Here is a 23200-nt window from a genome sequence, read left to right as displayed (position 1 = left end):
ATCAACATATTATTTTGTTTGCCATCCATCAAAACATTTATTACCAGTGTAGAAGCTGATACATTTGCCAAAGTACTTGTGTGAATCAACAAAAACTTGCATCATAACAACAGATTTGCTTAGACAGAAAGAGGGTCTGCAACACTGCCATCAAGAGGTTACTGCTTTGATCCACCTGATGAAGATTATTTGGGGGTAGACATAAATCAGTGGAAGTCACTTCTTAATTTCTGGCTCATTCATTTAACTGTAACTACTATATTTTGTGGGACAAGGAAAAGACTCCAGTATTTGTGCCCTGTACTGCATATGTCTGATTTTTAGGTGTCTTAAGCCAATGTGGAGTCTAATCTTACAAAAAGACTTTTATTTTGGACTCTGTATGCTTCCTTAGGGTTAGGAATGTGGTGCTCTTGTTAAGGGGAGGTGAGCTCCAAGAGTAGGTTTTTTTTCATCTCTTAGTGATCTTCTGTTTATCAGAGGACTGCCACAAATTCTTTTTAAACTTATTTTGCTTAAAAATTTAACTTAAGATATTTTAGCATTGGTTGCAGAAAATGTTTGAATAAAACTCTAGTTTTTGTAAGTCTTTTTATATATTTAACTTATCACAACAGTGGTCAGGATTGAAGTTCTTATGCATTACACAACCCTACACGGAGATCTCACTGACCTGCTGCTGTCTGACCTGCTGCTGTGTAACCACCTCTTTTCTTCTTTTCCCTAATACAGATAGCTTAGCTAAGTCATCTGTTAAAGATGTTAAATCACCATCATCACATACTGTCTTCATAAACCAAGGACTATTAACTGTGTTAAAATGAAACAACAGAGTTTAGTACTCCAAATGAACTCCTAAAAAAAATCCCCAAATGAAACAAAACCTAATCTTGGCATCTTATGTGTACTTTGTACACTTTACTGTATTTACAAGTTCATTTATCAAGGATTACCCATCTTGCTAACAGCCTATTTTTTTATTTCACTTTTTGTTAATCTTTATATCCTTTTGTTAATGTGATAAAGGAACTAGTTTATTTTGGAACTCTTTGAATCTTCTAAAATAGACCAAAAATGGAATATTTTATAGTTTAAGTTACAAACCAAGATGATTCCCCAAGATATGTGTCTTGGTTTACCATGATTCTAAACAAAACTATCTTGTTTAAAACCATTTGTACTAAAATTTTATTTGCTATTTACTAACGAAATATAAAAATAGTTGAATCAAACTGCTGAAATCTGTTAGACTAGTTATCCCTGTTTCTTTTTTTTTTCAGATAAGCTTAATTTTATGGTGTAACTAAAGATTTTGTTTGTGTAATGCTTAAGAGAGTATTTTTCCTAGAAAAGGAGATAAACCATAACTGACTCTTAATCATAGAAACTGAGGTTTGCTGGAGGGGAGTGGGGGAGGGAGATGGGGTAACTGGGTGATGAACATTAAGGAGGGCATGTGATGTAATGAGCACTGGGTGTTGTAAGACGGATGAATCACTGGCCTCTACCTCTGAAACTAATAATACATTATATATTAACAATTTAAATAAAAATTTTTAAAAAGATTGTACCACATAGCAAACATATAGCTACTGAAAAATAGTGTATATATAAAAATACATATAATAAATATTAAGTTATGTGCCTGTAAAGAGGAAAAAAAAAAGCCTGCTGGGATATTAACTCAGATTGCATTTGACCTACATATCAGTTTGGGTAGAATTGACATCTTAACAATAATGACTAAAAAACAACAACAACAACAACAAAAAAAAAACAATAATGACTCCTAGAGTCTATCAATAGTGTTTACCATACCTACATTTCTTTAAGTCTTTTGGTTTTCTTTCATCAATAATTTCCACTTTACAAAATGTACAGATCTTATTTATCTTTTTCTCAGATTTATCCCTGATTTTTCCTATGTTTTAATGCTATTGTTAATGGTACTGTATTTTTATATTGTTTTCAATTATTCATTGGCACTAAACAGAAAAGATGCTCAACATCATTAGTCATTAGGGAAATGCAAATGAAAACCACAATGTGATACCACTTTACACTACTAGGATGGCTATAGTTTTAAAAATAGAAGATAAATTTTTGCAAGGATATTGAGAAATTGTATTTTTGTACATTGATCTCGTACCCTGCAATCTTGTGAAACTTACGTATTCTGGATTTTGTTGTTGTTGACTACTGGATTTTTCTGTATAGATGATCATGTTTTTGTGAATAGGTTTTACCGATACAATGTGGATGCTTTCTGTTTCTTTTCTGCATTATTGTACTAACTCTAGTTCAATGGTTAACGTAAAATCTCTGGTACAATGTTCAATGCAAGTGATGAGAGCAAACTTTTTTTTTTTTAAGGATCTTATTTATTTATTCATTAGAGACACACAGAGAGAGACTAGCAGACACAGGCAGAGGGAGAAGCAGGTTCCATACAGGGAGCCTGATATGGGACTCAATCCTGGGACCCTAGGATCACACCCAGAGCCAACGCAGACACTTAACTGCTGAGCCACCCAGGCGTCCCTTTTTTTTTTTTTTTTTTTTTTTGTATTGGTCTTGGAGAAGAGCATTTGGTCTCTCACATTTAACATGGTGATACTTTCTTCATAGGTTCCTATTCTTTTTCTCCTCTCTTGCCCCCTACCTTTATGCATTAGTGATCTTCTGTGGTGGTATGCTGATTTCCTTCTTTATCTTTTGTGAATCTGCTCTAGGTTTTTGCTTTGTGCTTATCATACAGCTTGCATAAAACATCTGTATGCAATAATAGTTGCATAATAGTTCATTTACACTGATAGCAACATAACTTCAATTGCATATAAAAATTCTACCCTTTTACTCTCGTTTTTAATGTCACAATTTACCTTTTTATGTTGTATATTCATTAACGAATTATAGTAGCTATAGTTATTTTAATACTTTTTCCTTTAACCTTTATGCTATAAAAAGTAACACAACATCATATTATAGAATTAGTTTTCTGAATCTCACTATATGTTTACCCTTATCAGTTTCATGTTTTCATGTTACTCAGTGTCTTTTCATTTTAGTTTGAAGATCTCCTTCCATCATTTCTTATAAGGCAGGTCTAGTAGTGATGAACTCCCTGAGCTTTTGTCTGGGAAATTCTTTGCTTCTCCTTCATTTTTGAAGGATATCTTTGCCCAACATAATATTCTTTAGCTGGTAACTTTGTTCTTTCAGGACTTTGAATATATCTACTGATAGCCTAATCTTTTTGGATCTTGTAGGGTCTTTTTGAATTTTGACAGTTTAATGTGTCTTGGAGAAGATCATTTGGAATTGAAATAATGGATTAATGTATTAGCTTTATGAACCTGGATATCTAAGTCTCTCCCAGGTTTGGCAAGTTCTCAGCCATTATTCTCTTTAAATAAACTTCTTGCCCCCTTCTCCCTCTCTTCTCCTTCTGAAATTCCAATTCTGTTATTCGTTCTTTTGATGGTTTCCCACAGATCACATAGGTTTTCTTGGCGCCTTTTCATCCTTTTTCCTTGGTTCTCCTCTGACTGGGTTATCCCGAAGTGCCTGTCCTCTAGCTTCTGTTTGACCTATTCTTCTGTTGATGTTCTCTATCACTTTATTTCATTCATTGAGAGAATTCAGAATTTGTTTGGTCCTTCTTTGTGATTTTTGTTAAATTCCTATTTTTGCTCATGTATTGATTCCTGATTTTGTTGAATTGTCTGGGATTTCTTCTAGCTCAATGAGTTTCCTCAAACAGCTATTTTGAATTTTTTTTACCAATCGCAGATTTCCATGTCTTTGGGTTTGGTATTGGAGGAGTCTTATGATCTTTTAGTGATGTCATTTCCTTGATTCTTCATTTTCCTTGGGGTTTTGCATTGCCGTGTTTACATTTCAAATAGCAGACATCTCCTCCAGTCTTTACTAGCTGCCTTTAGATGGGAGATACCTTTTGTTGATCCTGTTTATGTTCTGGGGGCTTTCCCTGCTCTTGTATGAATACACCTGCTCCATTCATCTTGTTCCCTCTTGTGGCAGATCTTCTTTTGATCTTACAACTTACCAAGTCAGCTGATGGTAATTTTTTTTTGTTTTCCCAAATGTGGCAAAAGTGCTTAAGTTGTGGTTTCTCCCATACCTGCAGACACTGGCTTGCTTTCGGCACATACTCCATCCACCTGATCTTGCTCTTACTACTGCCCTTGGAAGTCTACACAAGGAGCCGGCTGCAAACTGGGGGAAGATGTGGGTTTGGCACTTGGAGCAACTTGCACCAGTTGAGGGACTCTCAGGTGACATTTTCCCAGCGATTCATGAGTGGGCTTCCTGTTGAAGTCTAGAGTGCAGTCAGTAGAAACTGCATCTCTTTAATGTCCTTTGATATTCTTATCTGCATCTTTCCAGATCTCCTTCCTCCCCATCTGGGAGCTCTGCTTTAATATTCTGGGTGATACTGGAGAGATGGGTTTAACAGCAGCTGTGCGGGCTGCTGACTCACTCCTCTCCCTCTTCTCCCATTGGAGGGACCCCCAGCATCCTTTCTCCAAGCTGTGCTGCCTTAAGGAAAAGGGTGAGGCAGGCAAGTTCCTCTCACAAATATGTCCAAATTCATTTTATTTTGGTTTTGGTGCAGGGGAGTACTGGATTTCTCCGCTAGAGACCTGGGCTTCTACAAAGGCTTTTTCGTCAGTGGGTGTCTGCCAAAATTTAGTGTTTTCTAGGTGTTCCTGGACTGCAGCCAAGAGGTGTTAGAATCACTTCACGGGTTCCTGTCAGTTCCACAGACTATATGGGGATCTGTCTGCTTATTGCATGATACAGACAGGGAAAACTCCTCCTGGATCCCTGGGAGGATTGTGCTGGATCTCACAGCTCCCACAAAGGCACTTTTGGCCATGGCTAGATGCTGAATTTTAGGTGTTGAAAGGGGGGGATGAAAACAAGGGAGGTCTTAGGCTGCCATGATGTTAATGTTTGCTCCCTTGTGTTTTTTCTTGCTTTGAATTATGAAAAAATTTTGAACCTTCAGGAAAGTACAGTATAAAAACTCATGCATTTATTTTACTTAAAGACCAAATTCAAGTTTCACCAATTGTTCTTATAATGCCCTTTTGAGAGGGATCCTTCAAGGGTCACGTGGTTTGCTCAGGTGTCCGATCTTTCTAGTCTCCCTCAATTTGAGACAGTTCTTCAATTTCCTGGATTTTGATAACTTCGGTATTTTTGAGGATTATAATCTACTTTGTAGGATGTACTTCAGTTTTGCTTTGCCTGATACTTTCTCATGAGTAGACGATCTATTGGCTGAATTGTCATTGAAATGCTGGGTTTTTGTACTGTATCCACCCAGGTGTACATGATGTTGCTTACAAGTGGCCCATGATGTGGTTAAACCATTACTGAGAGGGTTAACTTTGATTACTTGATTAAGAGGATGTCTGCCATGTTATCCTTTGAATTATTTTTTCACCCTTTGTAATTATTTTGTACAGATACTTTGAGACCATACAATTCTTCATCCATTTTCATCCATTAGTTTTAGTATCCACTGATATTTACCTGAAGTAATCATTACTGTGATAACCAAATGGTAACTTCTCAGTTCCATTATTTCCCTTTACATTTATTGATGTTATCCTAAAAGAAAAAACACATTCTTTTCCCCATGTACCCATTATATTAGCATAGACTCCTGGATTCCTATTTTGTTCAATGTTGTACAATTGTTTCAATTCTTACATTGTCCCATAGTCTACTAGTAGAAGTCTCTTTGTTTTTAAGCCATGTCCTTTTGACATGGTCCCATTATTCTTTAGCAATTTTTCTTACACAAAAAATGTTCAGGCTTATCTTGTAATTTCCCTGACCCACTCCTGGAATCAGCTATTTCTTTAAGAACTCTCTAGTTCCTTTTGGTGAAGAATGGATTTAGAAACCAAAATGTTAAAAAAAGAAAGAAAAGAGAAAAGAAAAGAAAAGAAAAGAAAAGAAAAGAAAAGAAAGAAAAGAAAAGAAAAGAAAAGAAAAGAAAAGAAAAGAAAAGAAAAGAAAAGAAAAAGGGAAAGGAAAAGGAAAAGGAAAAGGAAAAGGAAGAAAGAAACCAAAATGTAGGAACTAGCCATGTCTATTTCTACTGGTTTTTTTTGTGTGTGTGTGTACCACCTCTACTTAGCTCTACAGAGCCAAGAAATGTGTGTTTGTACACTCCCCATATGCACTTTTGTATATTTATATTTATCTATTAATACTGGAAGCCATAAATTCGTGGTTAACAATGCCAACACCACAGTATTTGTGTGTTTGTACACTCCCCATATGCACTTTTGCATATTTATATTTATCTATTAATACTGGAAGCCATAAATTCGTGTTGGTTAACAATGCCAACACCACAGTATTTATTCCAATTTCTCTATCTGTAAACTTAGCTCTTGTTCTGTTCAAAGGAGCTGCACACAACAAAAATCCTGTCTAATACATACACCTTAAATTCTATTTCATAAATTTAACACTTATATACAAATATAATGCAATCATTATTATCATCCTTTGAGACCTACAATTTTTACTACATTCATTTTCTCTTGCAATTTCTCCCTATTAATGTTTTTGATATAACTTAATTGGGCTCTATACAACAGCTTACTCAGATTGTCCCTCTGAAATTTACATTTTTAAAGTACACTTTACAAATATTTTCCCTTCCTACAGGCACTTTTGAACAGTTACTGAGTCACTCACATATAGTCCATTTCTGCCATATATCTTTAAATGTTGTAGTATTCCTACTGATTTTGAAATCAAACACCACTATGATTCATCATTCCTTATAAGTGACTGATTTTCCTTGATTGGAAGCTTTGAAGACTTCTGATCTTGAAGTTCAAAATTTTTACTAGGATATATTCAGGCGTGATCTTTTTAATTAATCCTAACCAGGACACAGTGGTTCCATAACTTTTTTATCTCTGAAATTGGAATGAAATAAGCAAATACTGAACATACATTTATTGATTATATGATCCAATGCCATTACTCATAGGTATTTACACAAGATAAATGAAAGTCTGTGTCCACAAAAAGATTTAAGGAAATGTTCATAGGAGGCTTATTCATAATAGACAGAAGTTGAAAATATATCATATGACCTTCGACAGGTGAATGGATAAACAGTCCATACAATGTTTATTTGTATTGCTGAGTAATAGTCCAATCTACTGATGCATGCAAGAACATGGATGAATCTCAAAAGTTTTTATACAGACATAAAAGATTGCATACATAATCTACAATTCCACTCATATGATCTTTTAGGAAAGGTAAAACTGTAGGGGCATAAAACAGATCAGTGGCTGCCAGATGTGTCTTGAGCATGGTGGTAGTTACACAATCACATATATTTGTCAAAACTCATCAAAGAGTACACTTTTAAAATGGTGAATTTTATTTTATGTAAAATTATGTACCTCACTAACCCTTATTTCAACAAAGGCTATCTTTTCCCCATTGCACATTCTTTCCTCCTTTGCTGAAGATTAATTGTATAATTATGGGTGAAAGGACTTGCTCTATAATAAAAAGTATTAGGAAGCCATACTAATTAAAATGTTACCTTTGGCATAAGCATAAATAGAGAATTTAGTGAAACAGAATCAAACTGATCATGGTACATAAAGGATGTTAACACGTGTTGGTTTAATAATGAAACCAGAAGAACATGACAGTGTATATCTTTGGAACACGTAGAAAAAGGGAGTCCAGGACTGACTGGTCTAGGGCAACATCAAGATTCTGTCTCTTATTTTTTTTTTAAAGATGTTATTTATTTATTCATGGAGGGGGTTGGGCAGAGACAGGCAGAGGGAGAAGCAGGCTCCATGCAGGGAGCCCGACGTGGGACTCGATCCTGGGTCTCCAGGATCAGGCCCTGGGCTAAAGGCAGCGCTAAACCGCTGAGCCACCCGGGCTGCCCTGTCTCTCTCTTAAATGTTCCTCTCCACGTTAACTATTTTCCTTCATGCAGACACTTTCTCCTGGCTGTGAGGAGTCCCATGGTCACCAATCCAAGAACATGATGTTCTCCTTTTACAAAAGTCTCAGGTAGGGCTCTTACTGGCCCAATTGGATCAAATGTTTTTCCCAGGAGTAAATGTGAAGGCAAGAGGATGTGGAATCTTTGGGAGATCTACTAGTTGCTATGTCATGAGGGCAAGCTAGTTATTAAAAAAAAATAAAGGGATGGAGTCCTGAGCAAAAATACTCCCTACAAATGATAACTTAGCACTTGATAAAGATGGTAGTTCAAACTTCAATCATAGTGTTGAGAACTGTTTATTCATTTGGGAAAACATTAGATCCATCTCACACCTTACCTAATCAGGCAATAACATTGAGACAGATCAATGGACAATTTAACTTAGTGTTTATTTCACCTATTTTAAATATAAGACCTACATGAGCTAATTATTTTCTAAATGCTTTTTCTTGCTTAGATGCAACGAAAGCTCAATGAATTAGACACTTGTTTCATATAATGGATTAGCAAATAGCTTTATTTCTAGTGGAATTCATCATGGAGATTTACAGGACTGAAAAACAGTCACCTCTGAACCAGTTACTCATGAGAACATATCCTCTCCTGAGGCTAAGGAATGTTAATATTTCTGAATTAACACCTTTTCAAAAAGATATACATGTAAGTTGGTTAAACCACCTTTAGCTCTAAGAAACAGAAAATCCCAGGCACCTGGGTGGCTCAGTGGTTGAGAGTCTGCCTTTGGCTCAAGTCGTGATCCCAGGGTCCTGAGATCCAGTCCCACAACAGACTCCTCATGGGGAGCCTGCTTCTCCCTCTGCCTGTGTCTCTGCCTCCCTGTCTCTCATGAATAAATTAAAATAAAATAAGAAATAGAAAATCCCAACTCAAATGGCATAATTAGAAAAAAAAAGATCTCATATATAGAAGCCCCGGTGTGAGGGGGGTTGATTCACCTGCTCAAAAGACACTGCTGACCCAACGTCTTCCCCCATCCCCAGATACTACCTTAGGATCAAAAATGCAATCAGATATCGTATCCAAACATAAAAACATCCAGCAAAATCAAGGGCTTCTTTTTTTTAATCAAATGTTTGTTAGCCCCTGGGAATCCTGTTTCCCTGTATTTCACTGAATATTCTTCAGAGTTTTTCACTGGCCACAGCTGGGTCCGATGCATATTTCAAATGAGTCATTAATCAGGACACATTTTTCAAAATTAGGTTAGACCATGAGGACCAAATGTATAACATGGTAACTGGAGTTAATAACACTGTATTATAAAAACAAAACAAAACAAAACAAAACACTGTATTATATAACTGAAATTTGCTAAGACTGGAATGTAAATGTTTTCACCAAAAAAGAGGAGTGAGGTTAGTAAAAATGTGAAATGATGGTTAGTTAATTAACTTGACAGGGGCATCTTTTTTTTTTTTTTAATTTTTAATTTTTTTATTTTATTTTATTTTTTTTTGACAGGGGCATCTTTTTACACGTACACTTAAATCATCACATTATACATTTTAAATATCTTATAATTTTGTCAGTTATACCTCAATAAGCTGGAAAAAATTCAGGTTAGATCAATTATTATTCATTTCCTGAATTCTATAGAAGATGGACAATGAAACAAAAACAACTGGTCTACTAGCATGGAGTGAGGGACAGCTGTTGAGTAGGTAATCAAAAGCCTGTAAAAGCTCTAACAAATCCACTGCTAGTCACAGAATAGCTAACACTTGTAGTATTCTATACAGTGGTTTAATACTTTTATATTTATTAACTTACCTGGTCCTTACTAGAACTCCGTGTAGTAGTATAATGTCAGGATCATCATTTTGCAAATAAGGAAACTGAGGAACAAATGTTAAGGGATTTATCCCAGGCCACATGGCTAATGTGCAACAGAACTGGGACTTGAGCCTAGGAAATAAAGTTCCAGAGTCCTTGCTTTTAACCATGATATCAGGGGCTCACAAACTTGGCCTACAAGCTAAATCTGGCCACGTCTGTTTTTCAATGGCCCATGAGCTAAGAATGACTTTTTACATTTTTAACAGGTTGTAAAAAAAAAAGAAAAAAAAAGTGACAGAAAGCATATGTAACCTCTAAGGTTAAAGTATTTACTATTTAGCCTTTCACAGAAAATGTTTGCTAACTCTTGCATCATATCATGGTTGCCAATACCAGGAAGGCAAAGAACATATGGCATGTTATATACAAACAGTTCCCAAGTTACAACTAAGTTGGGTTTGGCACACTCAAACCTACTTAGATACCCCAATTAAACATTTCAGGATATTCAATGATGGGGCTTCTTAATGAATACATTTTATGGTGATAAGTACAATTAGCTTTCTGTTCACAGCAGTTTCTTAAATTCAGACTTGTGCTAGAAGTGAAAAATGTATACTTGGCCTCTGTATTTCCTATGTTACAACTTAAATGTATTTTCTAAATTCGGTTTCCCTCAGTAATCATTCTCTGAAATACCACAAAGTATGTTTTGTTTCACCTTTGTTTCAACAAAGTATGTTTTTGTTTCTGAAAGCTTTCAGAAAACCATGTGCTTATAAGGTTTTAGTTTATTATTTACCTGAGGCTCAATGAGAGAATTGAACAAGATACAAGCCTTCTTGTAAAGGCTTTTCTAAATTTGTTGCAATCTCAAGATTTCTTAACTCTGATTTCTCCAGTTACAGGCAGTTTCATTTGTGGATTAGGTTTTGAAACATCAAGATGTTGAAAGAAATTTCTACTCTTGTGTGACTTCACCAACATACAGTGAGTGCTGACCCCTCGACAGAAGGAATTCTATATCCTACCCCCAAAGAGAACAGAGACTATAAAGAATTGACATGGAGGCCATTATATGTCAGACCAGAAGAGAATTACATCATTATACTCACATCCCATTGGCCAGTTCTCATGCACATCATCATGCATCTCATCTACCTGGATGCAAGAGCAGGTGCATCAGCAGGTGAGAACTACTTGTTCTGTGACCAGTTTGGTAAAAACATTGCCAGGTATCTCTCCTGTAGGAGTCCTATAATGTAAACTGAAGGCTGACTTCTGGTAGTTCTTCCTACATTCATTACAACCATAGGGTTACTTCCCTAGATATACTGTCAGGCCAAAAGTTCTGAGTTACAGCAACAGTTTCATCCATCTTTACAGTGCTTCTCTTCTGTGTGTGTTCTCTGATGTGTGGCAAGAATTGGTTTGTGGCTGAAGGTCTTCCCACATTCATTACATTTATAGGGTTTCTCCCCTGAATGAATCCTCATATGCTTAATGAGGGTCGAACTATCATAAAAAGATTTTCCACATTCGTTACATTACATTGATAGGGCTTCTCTCCTGTGTGTGTTCTCTGATGTACATTGAGGGATGCGTTCTGGCAAAATGTTCTCTTAAATTCTTTACGTTCATAGGGTTTCTCCCCTGTATGAATTCTCTGATGTTGAATGAGTTGGGACTTTTGGCAGAATGCCTTCCCACATTTGTTACATTCAAAGGGTTTCTCCCCAGTATGAATCCTATGATGTTTACTGAGAGAGGACTTCTCAGAAAAGGTTTTCTTACATTCTACACATTCATAAGGTTTCTCCCCTGTATGAGTTCTGATGTTTAAGGAGAATTGACTTCCCACAGAAGGTCTTCCTACATTCACTGCATTCCTATATTTTCTCCCCTATGTGAAGTCTTTGATGTTTACTGAGGGTTGACTTCATGTAATACATTTTCCCACATTCACTACACTCATAGGGCTTCTCCTCTGAGTGTATTCTCTGGTGTACAGTGAGTTTTGACTTTATACTAAAGGATTTGTCACATTCATTACATTTATAAGGTTTTTCTCCTGTGTGAGATCTCTGATGCACAGTCAGGTCTGACTTTTGGGAGAAAGATTTTCCACATTCACTACATTTGTAAGGCTTGTCCCCTGTGTGTGTTCTTTGATGCTGACAGAGAGCTGAGTTCTGGTAGAAAGTTTTCCCACATTTCCCATATTTCCCACATTCTCTCTCCTGTATGAATTCTTTGATGTACAGTGAGGGCTGGCTTATGGTAAAAGGGTTTCCCACATTCATTACATTTATAGGGTTTTTCACCTGTGTGCGTTCTGTGATGTACTGTGAGATTTGATTTTCGGAGGAAGGTTTTCCCACATATATCACACTCATGGTATTTCTCACTCATATGAATTCTAGGACGTTTCTTCCAAAGGACTGACTTATCACAGGTTACCCCACATCCATTAAATGTATAGTGATTCTTCCTTGAGTAAATTACCTGATGTAACATGAGGTTTGACTCATACCTGAAAATTTTCTCACATTCATTATAATCACATGATTTTTCTCCTGTGTGAGTTCCCTTATGTGTAATGAAGAGAGCATTACTGTGGAAGGCTTTAATGCATTCATTATATTCAAACAGTTGGTCCACAGTGTGAATCTTTTGTTGTTGAATAAAATCCTCACTATGATAGAAGATGCTCTCATTTTTCTTAATTTCATTAAACTTCTCACTAGTATGAGTTTTCTCATGATTAATAATATCAGAAAGCAATTTCTCATACCCATTGGCATCATCAGATTTCTTTCCTAAATAGTTTCTATTCTATTAGTGGTTAACTCTGACGTATTTTCTAAACTGATTCCATCTAGATTATATTTACCGGAGATTTTTCTAGAAGAAATACAGTCTATGTACAAATTAAATGTTTTCCTTAATACATTCTCTCTCTGTAATTACTTTCTTGTAATTGAAAAATGCATCTTGCCATAAATGTCTGTCTTGATTTTCTTTGCTCTCTACCATGCCATCAACTTTCAATTCTTCTAGAAATAAGAAAAACATACCTTATGAATCTGAAACTACTTCTAAAAAAATTGGTCTAATACACAAATACCCTTTATATACCCAGCTCTCTGGTTTCAGAGCCAGTCGTTTGGGATAAAAGTAATACTAAATCAGTATGTTCCATTCCCTCTACTTTTCTGAGCAGCTGGGAGAAGGAGGTGACAACCAACCAACCAACCAACCAACCAACCAAAGCTATTAAGCTACTGTGGTGGACAGGGGGGAAAGTAAAATTGGCAATGAATGCACACATATTTATTGGGCCCTTCATGCATATACATTTCAAAATGGATAGAAGGGGGAAAATAAACATAATCCACAAATGAACAGAAAATAAAGGATTCAATAAGAGTGGATGAGTAACAATGAGTGGAATTCACAGTAAGATATGCTCAATAAAAAAATTATATAGTAAATGTGCCATGGAAAACAGGTACACAAGATTGTTGTTCCAAAAAACTATTAGAGGAATGAAGTGTTCAGAGATGAATTAGTGTCTAGGTGCTGATTTTGTTAATCCTACCTTCAACAAATAGCCAGAATTCTATCACTTTGCACACTCTGTTACCTCAAACCTAGTCTTTGGGGTGTCATTCTTCCTTACTAGTCCCCTTCCTTCTACTCTGTACTTTCATGGCAATCTGCTTCCTGCCTCTCTCTCCAGTTAATACGAATTCCATAAGATAAAAGAACTTATTTCACCACTGCTCCATCTCTTTCATTTAAAACATGAGTGGCGGGATCCCTGGGTGGCGCAGCGGTTTAGCGCCTGCCTTTGGCCTAGGGCGCGATCCTGGAGACCCGAGATCGAATCCCACGTCAGGCTCCCAGTGCATGGAGCCTGTTTCTTCCTCTGCCTATGTCTCTGCTTCTCTCTCTCTCTCTCTCTGTGACTATCATAAAAATTTAAAAAAAAACAAAAAACAAAAAAAAGTTAAAAAAATAAAATAAAATAAAACAAAACAAAACATGAGTGGCATGGGGAGCAAGTGTTCAATTAATACTGGTTAAACTAATTTACTAATTTCTGAAAAGAAAAGAAGTCCTTGAAAATTAGGAATAATGGAATGGAATATGGAAAATTGAATATGGAATGGAATATGGAATATGGAAAATTAGGAATAATGGAAAGGAATATGAAGCTAAGAATGCTAGAAGAAGGAGACTGACCAACATAAAATATTTATTATGACACAGGAATGAATTTCAAGGTACAAATAAAAGGGAGTAAACTCTTAAAAAGCCAAGCAAGAAAAGAGAACATACATGTGTGACAGTGTATCTGTGGTGAATTTAGGTATACAGCCTCATTATCCTTAGTCACTTCCAAACAAAGACTCTTAAAAAGGATTCTTAAAAACACTCCAAAGATGCATATTCCTGAAACCACCTGGGATCTAATTTCCTCTGGATTACTCACCTGGGTAACACTGGCTTGCAAATTCTTTCTCTAACACCCATGGTGCTTCTTGCTCTAACTTGAAGATCTCCTCTGGTTTGGTAATGCAATGTCCTGCTAATGAAAAATTAATTATAAAGGACATTTGAAAAGCTGCCTGGCTTTAGGAACTCAGAAGAAAAACCAAGGTCCAGCTTCAGGAGCTGCAAATGAAGTGAAGGGACCCACTGGAATCTTTCTTTTCTTTTCTTTTTTTTTTTTTTTTAAGATTTATTTATTTATTCGTTCAGAGATGGGGGGCGGGGGTAGACAGGCAGACACACAGGCAGAGGGAGAAGTGGGCTCCATGCAGGAAGCCCAAGGTGGGACTCGATCCGGGGTCTCCAGGATCATGCCCTGGGCTGCAGGCGGCGCTAAACCGCTGCGCCACCGGGGCTGCCCCCACTGGAATCTTTCAATGGGTATGTGAAAAAACAAACAATATTCCTGGTGTCCACACCTAAGTATCATTAAACTCTACAAAAGGTCCACATGCTTTGGTAACAGCAAAAGGACAAGCCTGATGTTACTCAGAAAAGCTTTGTTTACCCAGTGAGATGAAGATACTATAGTTCTCCAACATCACATCCCTGTACAAGGTCCTTAGATCAGGGTCCAAATGACTCCACTCCTCCTTGGTAAAGTTTACAATCACATCCTCAAATGAAATTGATCCCTGTAAGACATGTATCTGATCAATCAAAAGTAGTCAAAACTACATGACAGAAGAAATATATTTAGGAACCAATTCTTTACCATGTTTACTACTGAGTTTATTAGAAAAAGTTTTTACAGGAGACTTACCACAGTCCCTCTTTTGTTTTATATGTGGTGGGAGAATGAGAAATGTAATAATAATAATAATAATAATAACAGTAAACACATACAAACACACACAAGCATAAAAAATGCTATAGGGATCCCTGGGTGGTGCAGCGGTTTGGCGCCTGCCTTTGGCCCGGGGCGCGATCCTGGAGACCCGAGATTGAATCCCAAGTCGGGCTCCCAGTACATGGAGCCTGCTTCTCCCTCTGCCTGTGTCTCTGCCTCTCTCTCTCTCTCTCTCTCTCTCTCTCTGTGACTATCGTAGATAAATAAAAAAACTAAAAAAAAAAAAAAAAATGCTATTAACATGAAAGTGTCCTGGTTTCTGTGGACATTAAAATACATAAAACATTGTTTCTACTTTCAGGAAGTTTACAATCTAGTAGGTATGCAAACTGGATTAAATGATAGCATAAGATCAAGAGAGAACTGAATTTGGGACTTTAATGGTACAAAATGCCCTAATCTCTGGTAATTTTGGCATTTTTCATTTAGATAAGAGTTCTCCAAAGTATTTGATGACTCACCCTTCAAGGGAGGAAAACTTTTAAGCATCAAATTGGCACAAATTTGTGGCAATGTATTGATATGTCTGAATGTTTCTCTCTACAGGTAGTCCATATTTTGCATAGTCCTGACATACATGAATTTCAATTACCACAATTTATTTACTTAAGTAACAACAGTCCCCCAACAATACAATCAGATTTCAGTTACTATGGTATCTGTGAGTAATCACATAAAGTACAAACTTTGCTGCATGCTCTTCAATCCACAAATCACTACATAAATAACAAACATGAACAACGATCAATTGTGTCATTTTTTTCAAAGTCTGCTAGTGACTGATCACTGCTTATCTGTTACTCAGTCCGCACACAAACAACAAAACATATGTCCCCTTCTTGTCTCCTAGCAATATGGCATTTTGCAAAAATGGTTAAATGGTTTGCAAAAGAGAACTGGCCAACAAAAATGAAAAAGCAGCAAAGAAATGAGAAGTGATTATGGTAGAAGCGAAACTCAAACTAAATATAAATGGAGTTTTAGAAGAAACACCTGACTGTGGGGATGTTGATACTGCTTCCATTTGAGACACTCTAGATCTACAACCAAAAAATCTTAATGAAGAGGTACTCAGTACTAAATATTAGTTACAGTATTTTTTAATTTTTATATATATATGTATAATACATACATAAAATATGTATACATATGTATCATCAATAGATTTTTAATGTTTTAACAAATATTTTTAAAGATTGCAGAACTACCCCAATGATTAAGATTGCTTTGTATGTTTTCAGTGTACATGCCAATTTTTATAGCCCCACACTATAGTGCAAAGTAAGAACTACCTACGGGTCCCATGTATGTGTCTGCATACATTCAGTATATAGTACATATAGCCACCAAATTCATCTAAGTTCAAAGTGGGCAGTGCGCTGATTGATTGGCTAAGGAATTAACTAAAGTATTGTCAGACACTCTGGGCATTTGCCACTCTGTATAAACACAGCTGATGGTGAAGGATAAACCAAATTTAAAAAAATATTTTAGGTAAATGCTTCAGGGTCTCTGGCAATGGCCAATCAGCCAGGAAGAAAATGGATACTGACTTTGTTTTAAGACAGGTTTCTGATGAGACAGATCATGATGGTCTAACTGTATAGTACAGGAAATCTCCACTTCACAAATCAATAATCCCTTAAAGTTGCCTATATACTCTCTGCTGATAACTTGAAAGGAAATTCACCAGGTTTTATCTTTCTAACAATTTCCTTTACAAATATTGAAGTCAGTTCTTTCACCGAGGAGAGAAAACATAAAGGAACAGCATTCTACATTTCTGAATAAACTCACAATAGCTACATACATGAATCAAACCAAATCTTCACATATAAATATAAAGAGACAAGGTTCACTAGAAATTTAGAACCAGTAAAACAAAAGACGTGCACCAGATAAAGTGAGAAAGTATGAAGAAAACAAACTATATAATTATTATGATTCCATGAGTTTTAAAGACACTGGAGATGAAAGTACTCAAAAGAACATTACTTCACCTCACACCTATGAGCAAACAAAAGCATTGGTGAGGCTGTGGAAAAACTGGAACGCTAGTGCACATTGGTGGGAACAGAAAATGGAACAGCCATACAGAAAACAGTATGGTGTGTCCTCAAAAAATTAAAAATAGAATTGTTATTAGTTTGCTAAGGCTCCCATAATAATAATGGGACTTTATTAAACTGCCTATTAAACTACTCTAATAAACTACCACATGCTGGATGGCTTAAACAAAAGAAATTTATTTTCTCACAGTTCTGGAGGCTGGAAATTACAGAGAATAACCAGATAGCTTAGTCATGTCTACACACTGCACCTGTTAATAAAGGATTTTTAAATGTTTATCATATTAAAAAACAATTCCAATCATTTCTATAGAACATGAGATACGGAAGAAAGGGAAAGTAAAACATGAAAAGGTCTGTCCAGAAAATAAAAATTCCTGATGCTTACAGAAAAAGTACAAATATAAACTATGTTAACTGTTTCCAGGAGAACCAATGGAAAAAAGCAGACTACTGAATTTTCAAACCACTGGAAGGGAGAAATAAATAATTGAAAGAGAAATATTAAAGAAAGGAAAGAAGATGGGATAAATAAAAATACAAATAAAGATAGAGGAACTAAAACTAAACATCATCAGTGACCACAATAAATGTGAATGAGTTAAATTCCCAATATAAAATGAAATCTCATGTCACCCATAAAAATAATCCAGACAAGTGCTGTTTACTAGTCACATGATCATAAGTATGTATATACTTATTTTTATGTGTATATATGTATTTACTTATTCACATACCACATAAATATCTATATACATATGTATATATGTATACATACACACACAACATAACAGATAACTGTTGTATCTTCTTAAAGGGCTTGTGACAGTTAGTTTTGTATGTCAACTTGGTAGACTACAGTATCCAGTTATTTCATAAAACACTTGTCTAAGTGTTGCTATGAAGTATTTTCTAGATGTGGTTAGTATCTACAATCAATTATTTTAAATAGATTACCCTCAATAATGTGGGTGGACCTCATCCAAACAGTTGAAGGCCTTTATGAGCAAAAACTAAGGTTTCCCTCAAAAGAAGAAATTCTGCCTCAAGACTGAAGCATTAACTCCTGAGTTTCCAGTCTGCTGGTTTGTCCTTCAAATTTTAGATCTGCTAGCACCTACAACCACATGAGCCAATTCCATAAAACAAATGTATACTATGTGTATTCATGTATCTAAATTATATGCTACCTGTACACACACACATACACACACACATCCTATTGGTTCTGTTTCTCTGGGGAACATGGATACAGGGCTTACAAAATATTTATTTTTCTTCATCTTAGTTTTTATTCCCTCCATTCTTTCTCCTGCCTCTCTCCCCAAAACCACCAGAAGCTGAAAGAGATAGGGGATGGAGTCTCCTCTGGAAGCTTAAGCAGGAGCACATCCCTGACAACACCCTGATTTCACACTTCTAGCCTCCATGACATGAATAAATAAATTTCTGCTGTTTTAAGCTACCAAATTTGTGGTAACCTGTTATAGCATCCACAGGAAACAAATACACCAACTCTTTGCAAAAACCATATAGAAAATCAACAGTTTGCTTTGCTCAGTAGGAATACATCTGACCAGCAATAGCTCTCACTTAAACAAACATAACATTCAGCTTTTGAATTTCAAATTGGGTGGTTGTCCATCCTTTTTTAACTATAAAAAAAAAATCCACAGATGATTAAATCAGTCAAGAAAAATAAGGTAAGAACTATAATGGACCAAAGATAATCACATTAAGCTTTGCTAAAAGGCAACCGGAAAAGGACAATAGTGTGAAGCAGACAAAAGAAATCATCAACTTGAGGGGCACCTTGATGGCTCAGTTGAATAAGTGTCCAACTCTTGGTTTTGGCTCAGGTCATGATCTCAGGGTTGAGAGACAGAGCTCCACGTGAGGCTCCATGCTCAGCAGGAGTCTGCTTGAGAATCTCTCTGTCTGCCTCCCCACCTCAAATAAATAAATACATCTTTTAAAAAAATCATCCACTTGAATCATCTAAGTTATGCTTTGGCCTTCTCTCTGCACCTACTAAAAAGAACAATCAGAGTTGAAGATGATGGGCAGCATTCATTTCAGACTTGTTAACTGCAGTTGTCAACTACCTTACTTTCAGGAAGGCAAAGAAGTTTTTCAGACTTTAGGCCAGGAAAACTTTGTGTTCCATGAAGAATTACTTTTGTTTATTTTTGTAGTCAAATCAAAGCATCTTCCTTTTGGACAGAGTATCAAAGATAAATTTGCACAAAATTATTGTTATAAAAATTACTAAAAAAAAATTACTGTTACATAATATGGAAAAGAAATTGCCACACAATTAACATGTTGACCTTTCCTTGCTTTAGATCTGTTAACTCTATGATAGCTTTTATCATTTTTATCCTTCATTGTTTTACACAATGGAAAACAATGTGAGAAATGAAAAGCAGCTCACCTGGGATTTGTTCTTTTTCTGTTCCTTTTGGTAAAGTACAGAGAAGGTTGAATGTACAGCTATGGGAAAAGAAAACAGTAAGTCATATGATATTTGGCTACTACAGACTTTTGAGATTCAGCTCCTAAAACCCCATGCCCACCAGCTGGTTAAATGTTACCCTGTAAGAATAAGTACTTTGGCTCCTGAGAGAGTGAGAAAGAACCACGTGCAGAGAGAATTCACATGTGTGACTCTGACAAGAACCATAGAGCCTGGCTCAGCAATTTTTCACTGTTTACTTCCTAATCATTACTAATTTCATGTTTCTTTTAGAACCAATGCAAAACTAATTTAACAAATATATCAAAAAACAAATTGTTATTTTTCATTATCAATGTTGTAGGAAAAAATACTCAAGATAATTGTTTACTTACATTCCCGCTAAGTTATTTATCCTTAGAGTTCTAGAAATCACTCTGTAGAAATGAAGTTGTTTTGTGGACAGGCCTACTTTAAAATCCGTGTCTAAGTTGCAACAGAATCTGGTGATAAGAGTCAAGGTTTCTCAGCCCTGAAATTACACAGACACAGATGACCCTATTCTATGCCTCTATAATGTCAGGGTAGATAGAGCTGTAGTATACCTCTAAAGGGACATAGAAGAGCAGGTCAAAATCTAGGAAAAGTGAGTGGAGGTTGAAGGCAAGGGATATTTACTAAGGCTGGAGGTAGAATTCCTCAGTTGTGCCTAGTGCTCTCTCCCTACAGACCATGCAGACATGAACCCTCTAATGAATTAATATTTTCTGTTATGCAACCTGCCCCTCACCCACTACTCTCAGTGTCCCACTCACCTATTTTTTCTGAAGCTTGGTCCAGACTTTTCACCATCATCGTGAGACCCTCTGAGTATGGGGAAAGTGAGGCCATGCTCATTCTGAGCAGAATAAAGAGCTGCTACTTCAGATTATGAAAACCAAGGCCTTGCTCCTTACTACCAGTTTCCTGCCTCTGCTCTAAAGCTGTGGTGAGAAATCTGAGGTCAAAGGAGCAATCTTCACGGTGGGATTCCTATTCCTGGGGCTTCCTTCATTCTTACTTCACAAAAGCTGCTTTCTTCCAAGGGGGCTGGAACCTGGCCTTAAAAGACAAAACAATTTATTTAGAAGTTTGACTCATGGATCCAAATCTCAAAGGCCTTACCTGCCTAAACTCTAAGGCCACTGAGGATGCTGAAAGTTGGACAGTGCAATAGTCCCAGCAACAGTTAGGCAATTCTGACCTTGAGTTCTGAGATGCCAAGAAATCCCAAAATACATGACCACAGGGTGCGATTCTGCTCCACACTTCGAGGTTGCTTCCTTGGAACCTAAAGAAATACGACGTTGGTTTTAGACAAGGTTGTCTACCAGAACTGTGAGCCCTTGAGTATTTCACTTGAGCCAGCTGAGCCTCAGTTTCCTTTTTTGCCAAAACAGAAAACATTTACATAAAGACCGTTATTGGGTTTAAATAAAATTTAGCCAGTGACAAGGAAAAATACCTTCCAAATAGCTACCTTGTTACCTTAACAGCTAATATCAACTAAGCTCTGTTCCGAACGTTGAGATTTGATACGTATTTTTAAAAGGTGTGTAAAAAACGTAATCTTCCAAACAATCCCACGTGGCATATGATATTCTTATTTTACAGAGGAGGAAACCTCGTCTCACGTGGCTCGGCATCCTGCCGGCAGTTGCCAACTCACAGCCGGCTCCACCTGGATCCGGGGCTCTCGTCCCCTCCCGCAGCCACGAGGACGCTGCGGCCCCACGCGGACGGCGCGGCTCCTGCCGGGGGCCCAGCGCCGGGCCCAGCCGACCGTCCCCGAGGCCGCCCCCACCGCCGCCCCGCGGGCCCTCGCCCACCCGGCCGGGTTCACCCGCCGCTCCCACTCGCGCGGCGCCAGCCTCCCGAGCGCCCCGGCATTTCCTCGGCGGGGAGCGCGAACCCGAGGCAGACGCGCGGAGAACGAAGTACGCATGTGCGCCGCGAGCCTCGGAGCCCCTCAAGACCCTGGGCGGACCCCGCGCCGGGCGGGCGACCGAGCCTGGGACTACGTTTCCCATAAGCCCTGGCGCCACGCCCGGTTTGAGGAGTTTCCCCTGAAGGGCAGAGGTCGCTCTCAGGGTTTCTCCCAGGGCCTTGTGGGGCCTGGTCGTTTCCGCACCGCGGGGCGCTGCCAAATGATGCAGTGTGACGCGAGGCTGTCGAAGGCATCCGTCTAAGAGAGTAAGCTGTAAAAAAATGTCAGGGACCGTTAGGGGGGGGACCGTGAACTACATGGTTACAACATGAAATGGTTCATTTTGTCAGTTGGTCAGAGTAGAATAGTATCTCCTTGCCTCCAAATTCACGTCCATCAGGAGCCCTAGAATGTGACTTTACTTTTGAATAGGGTCTTCGCAAGTGTCATTAGTTAAAATGGGGTCATACTGGATTAGGGTGAGCCCTAATGACTGGCACCGTTAAAACAAAACAGGCAAGGGAGCATGTCATGTGAATATGGAGACAGATTGGAGGGGATATAGCTACCAGCCAATGGGTGTCAAAGATTGCCGGAAACCATCAAGAGTTAGGAGAGAAGCATGGAACAGATTCCTTCTTAGAATCTCTAGTAGGGGGGGTCCCTGGGTGGCTCCGCGGTTTGGCGCCTGCCTTTGGCCCAGGGCTTGATCCTGGGGCCCCGGGATCGAGTCCCCGTCGGGCTCCCGGCATGGAGCCTGCTGCTCCCTCCGCCGGTGTCTCTGCCTCTCTCGCTCTCCCTCTCTATGTCTATCATAAATAAATAAAAATAAATAAATCTAAAAAAGAAAAAAAGAATCTCTAATAGGAAACAACCCCGTTGACACCTTGATTTTGAAGCAGGCATCCATCTTTCAGATGAAATAAGGAATACTAGGGGTCATATTGTCCCCAGGCACAGCTGGACCATCCAGGGAACACAAAGATAGGAATGTTTGTTTCAGGAAGATGAAAGAAAGCAACTGCACTCGCTTAGGCACATACAAGCAGATAGAAGCAGCTGATCAGCACCCTCCTGTTGTGCCCAAGATTGTGAATCTGAGAAACCACCAAGGAGCCGACACCGATGCAAACACACGAGGGTTTATTAACAAGCTCGAGCTTGGGTCCAAGTGCACCCGACACAGCCGAGCAGGGACTTGGACCCCGAGACTAAGAGGCGTAGCAGCTTTAATTTTTTTTTTCATTTTTTTTTTTATTTATTTATGATAGTCACACAGAGAGAGAGAGAGAGAGAGGCAGAGACACAGGCAGAGGGAGAAGCAGGCTCCATGCACCAGGAGCCCGACGTGGGATTCGATCCTGGGTCTCCAGGATCGCGCCCTGGGCCCAAGGCAGGCGCCAAACCGCTGCACCACCCAGGGATCCCGCGTAGCAGCTTTATAGGGGCCAGTGGCCAATGGGAT

At 37.9% G+C, this 23200-nt stretch overlaps 1 protein-coding gene and 1 pseudogene across 5 annotated transcripts; both read right to left on the bottom strand.

Annotated features, from left to right (window-relative positions):
* Positions 1-6999: 6999 nt before the first annotated feature.
* LOC144301428 (zinc finger protein 248-like) lies at positions 7000-21921 on the bottom strand. 5 transcript variants are annotated; one of them, XM_077878464.1, is made up of 7 exons: positions 21638-21921; positions 21013-21099; positions 20585-20870; positions 19749-19807; positions 14904-15030; positions 14337-14432; positions 7000-9314 (listed from the first exon to the last, which is right to left on the bottom strand). In XM_077878464.1, exons 3-7 carry the CDS (start codon positions 20664-20666, stop codon positions 9241-9243), a joined length of 438 nt encoding a protein of 145 aa, XP_077734590.1. In that variant the 5' UTR covers positions 20667-20870; positions 21013-21099; positions 21638-21921; the 3' UTR covers positions 7000-9240. The 5 variants fall into 5 exon arrangements, 4 of the variants coding, with proteins under 4 accessions (XP_077734590.1, XP_077734589.1, XP_077734587.1 ...); XM_077878463.1 differs by lacking the exon at positions 7000-9314 and adding an exon at positions 12666-12891; XM_077878461.1 differs by lacking the exon at positions 7000-9314 and adding an exon at positions 12666-12894 and having other exon boundaries at positions 21638-21920.
* On the bottom strand, positions 11209-12666 carry LOC144301427 (uncharacterized; annotated as a pseudogene).
* Positions 21922-23200: the final 1279 nt, after the last annotated feature.

The sequence above is a fragment of the Canis aureus genome, chromosome 29 (genome assembly GCF_053574225.1).
Source record: "Canis aureus isolate CA01 chromosome 29, VMU_Caureus_v.1.0, whole genome shotgun sequence".
In the NCBI taxonomy this organism is placed as follows: Eukaryota; Metazoa; Chordata; class Mammalia; order Carnivora; family Canidae; genus Canis; species Canis aureus.
Note: the sequence above shows the minus strand (reverse complement) of the source record. Positions and strands in the feature narration are given on the sequence as shown.

Excerpts from the sequence above, each read along its gene's own strand:
- LOC144301428 (XM_077878461.1), bottom strand. The coding sequence starts at position 20,666 with ATGAGCATGGCCTCACTTTCCCCATACTCAGAGGGTCTCACGATGATG. Across the intron at positions 15,031-19,748 it reads AGAAAAAGAACAAATCCCAG|GGATCAATTTCATTTGAGGA; the intron begins GTGAGCTGCTTT and ends CATGTCTTACAG. Across the intron at positions 14,433-14,903 it reads TAGTATCTTCATCTCACTGG|CAGGACATTGCATTACCAAA; the intron begins GTAAACAAAGCT and ends ATTTTTCATTAG.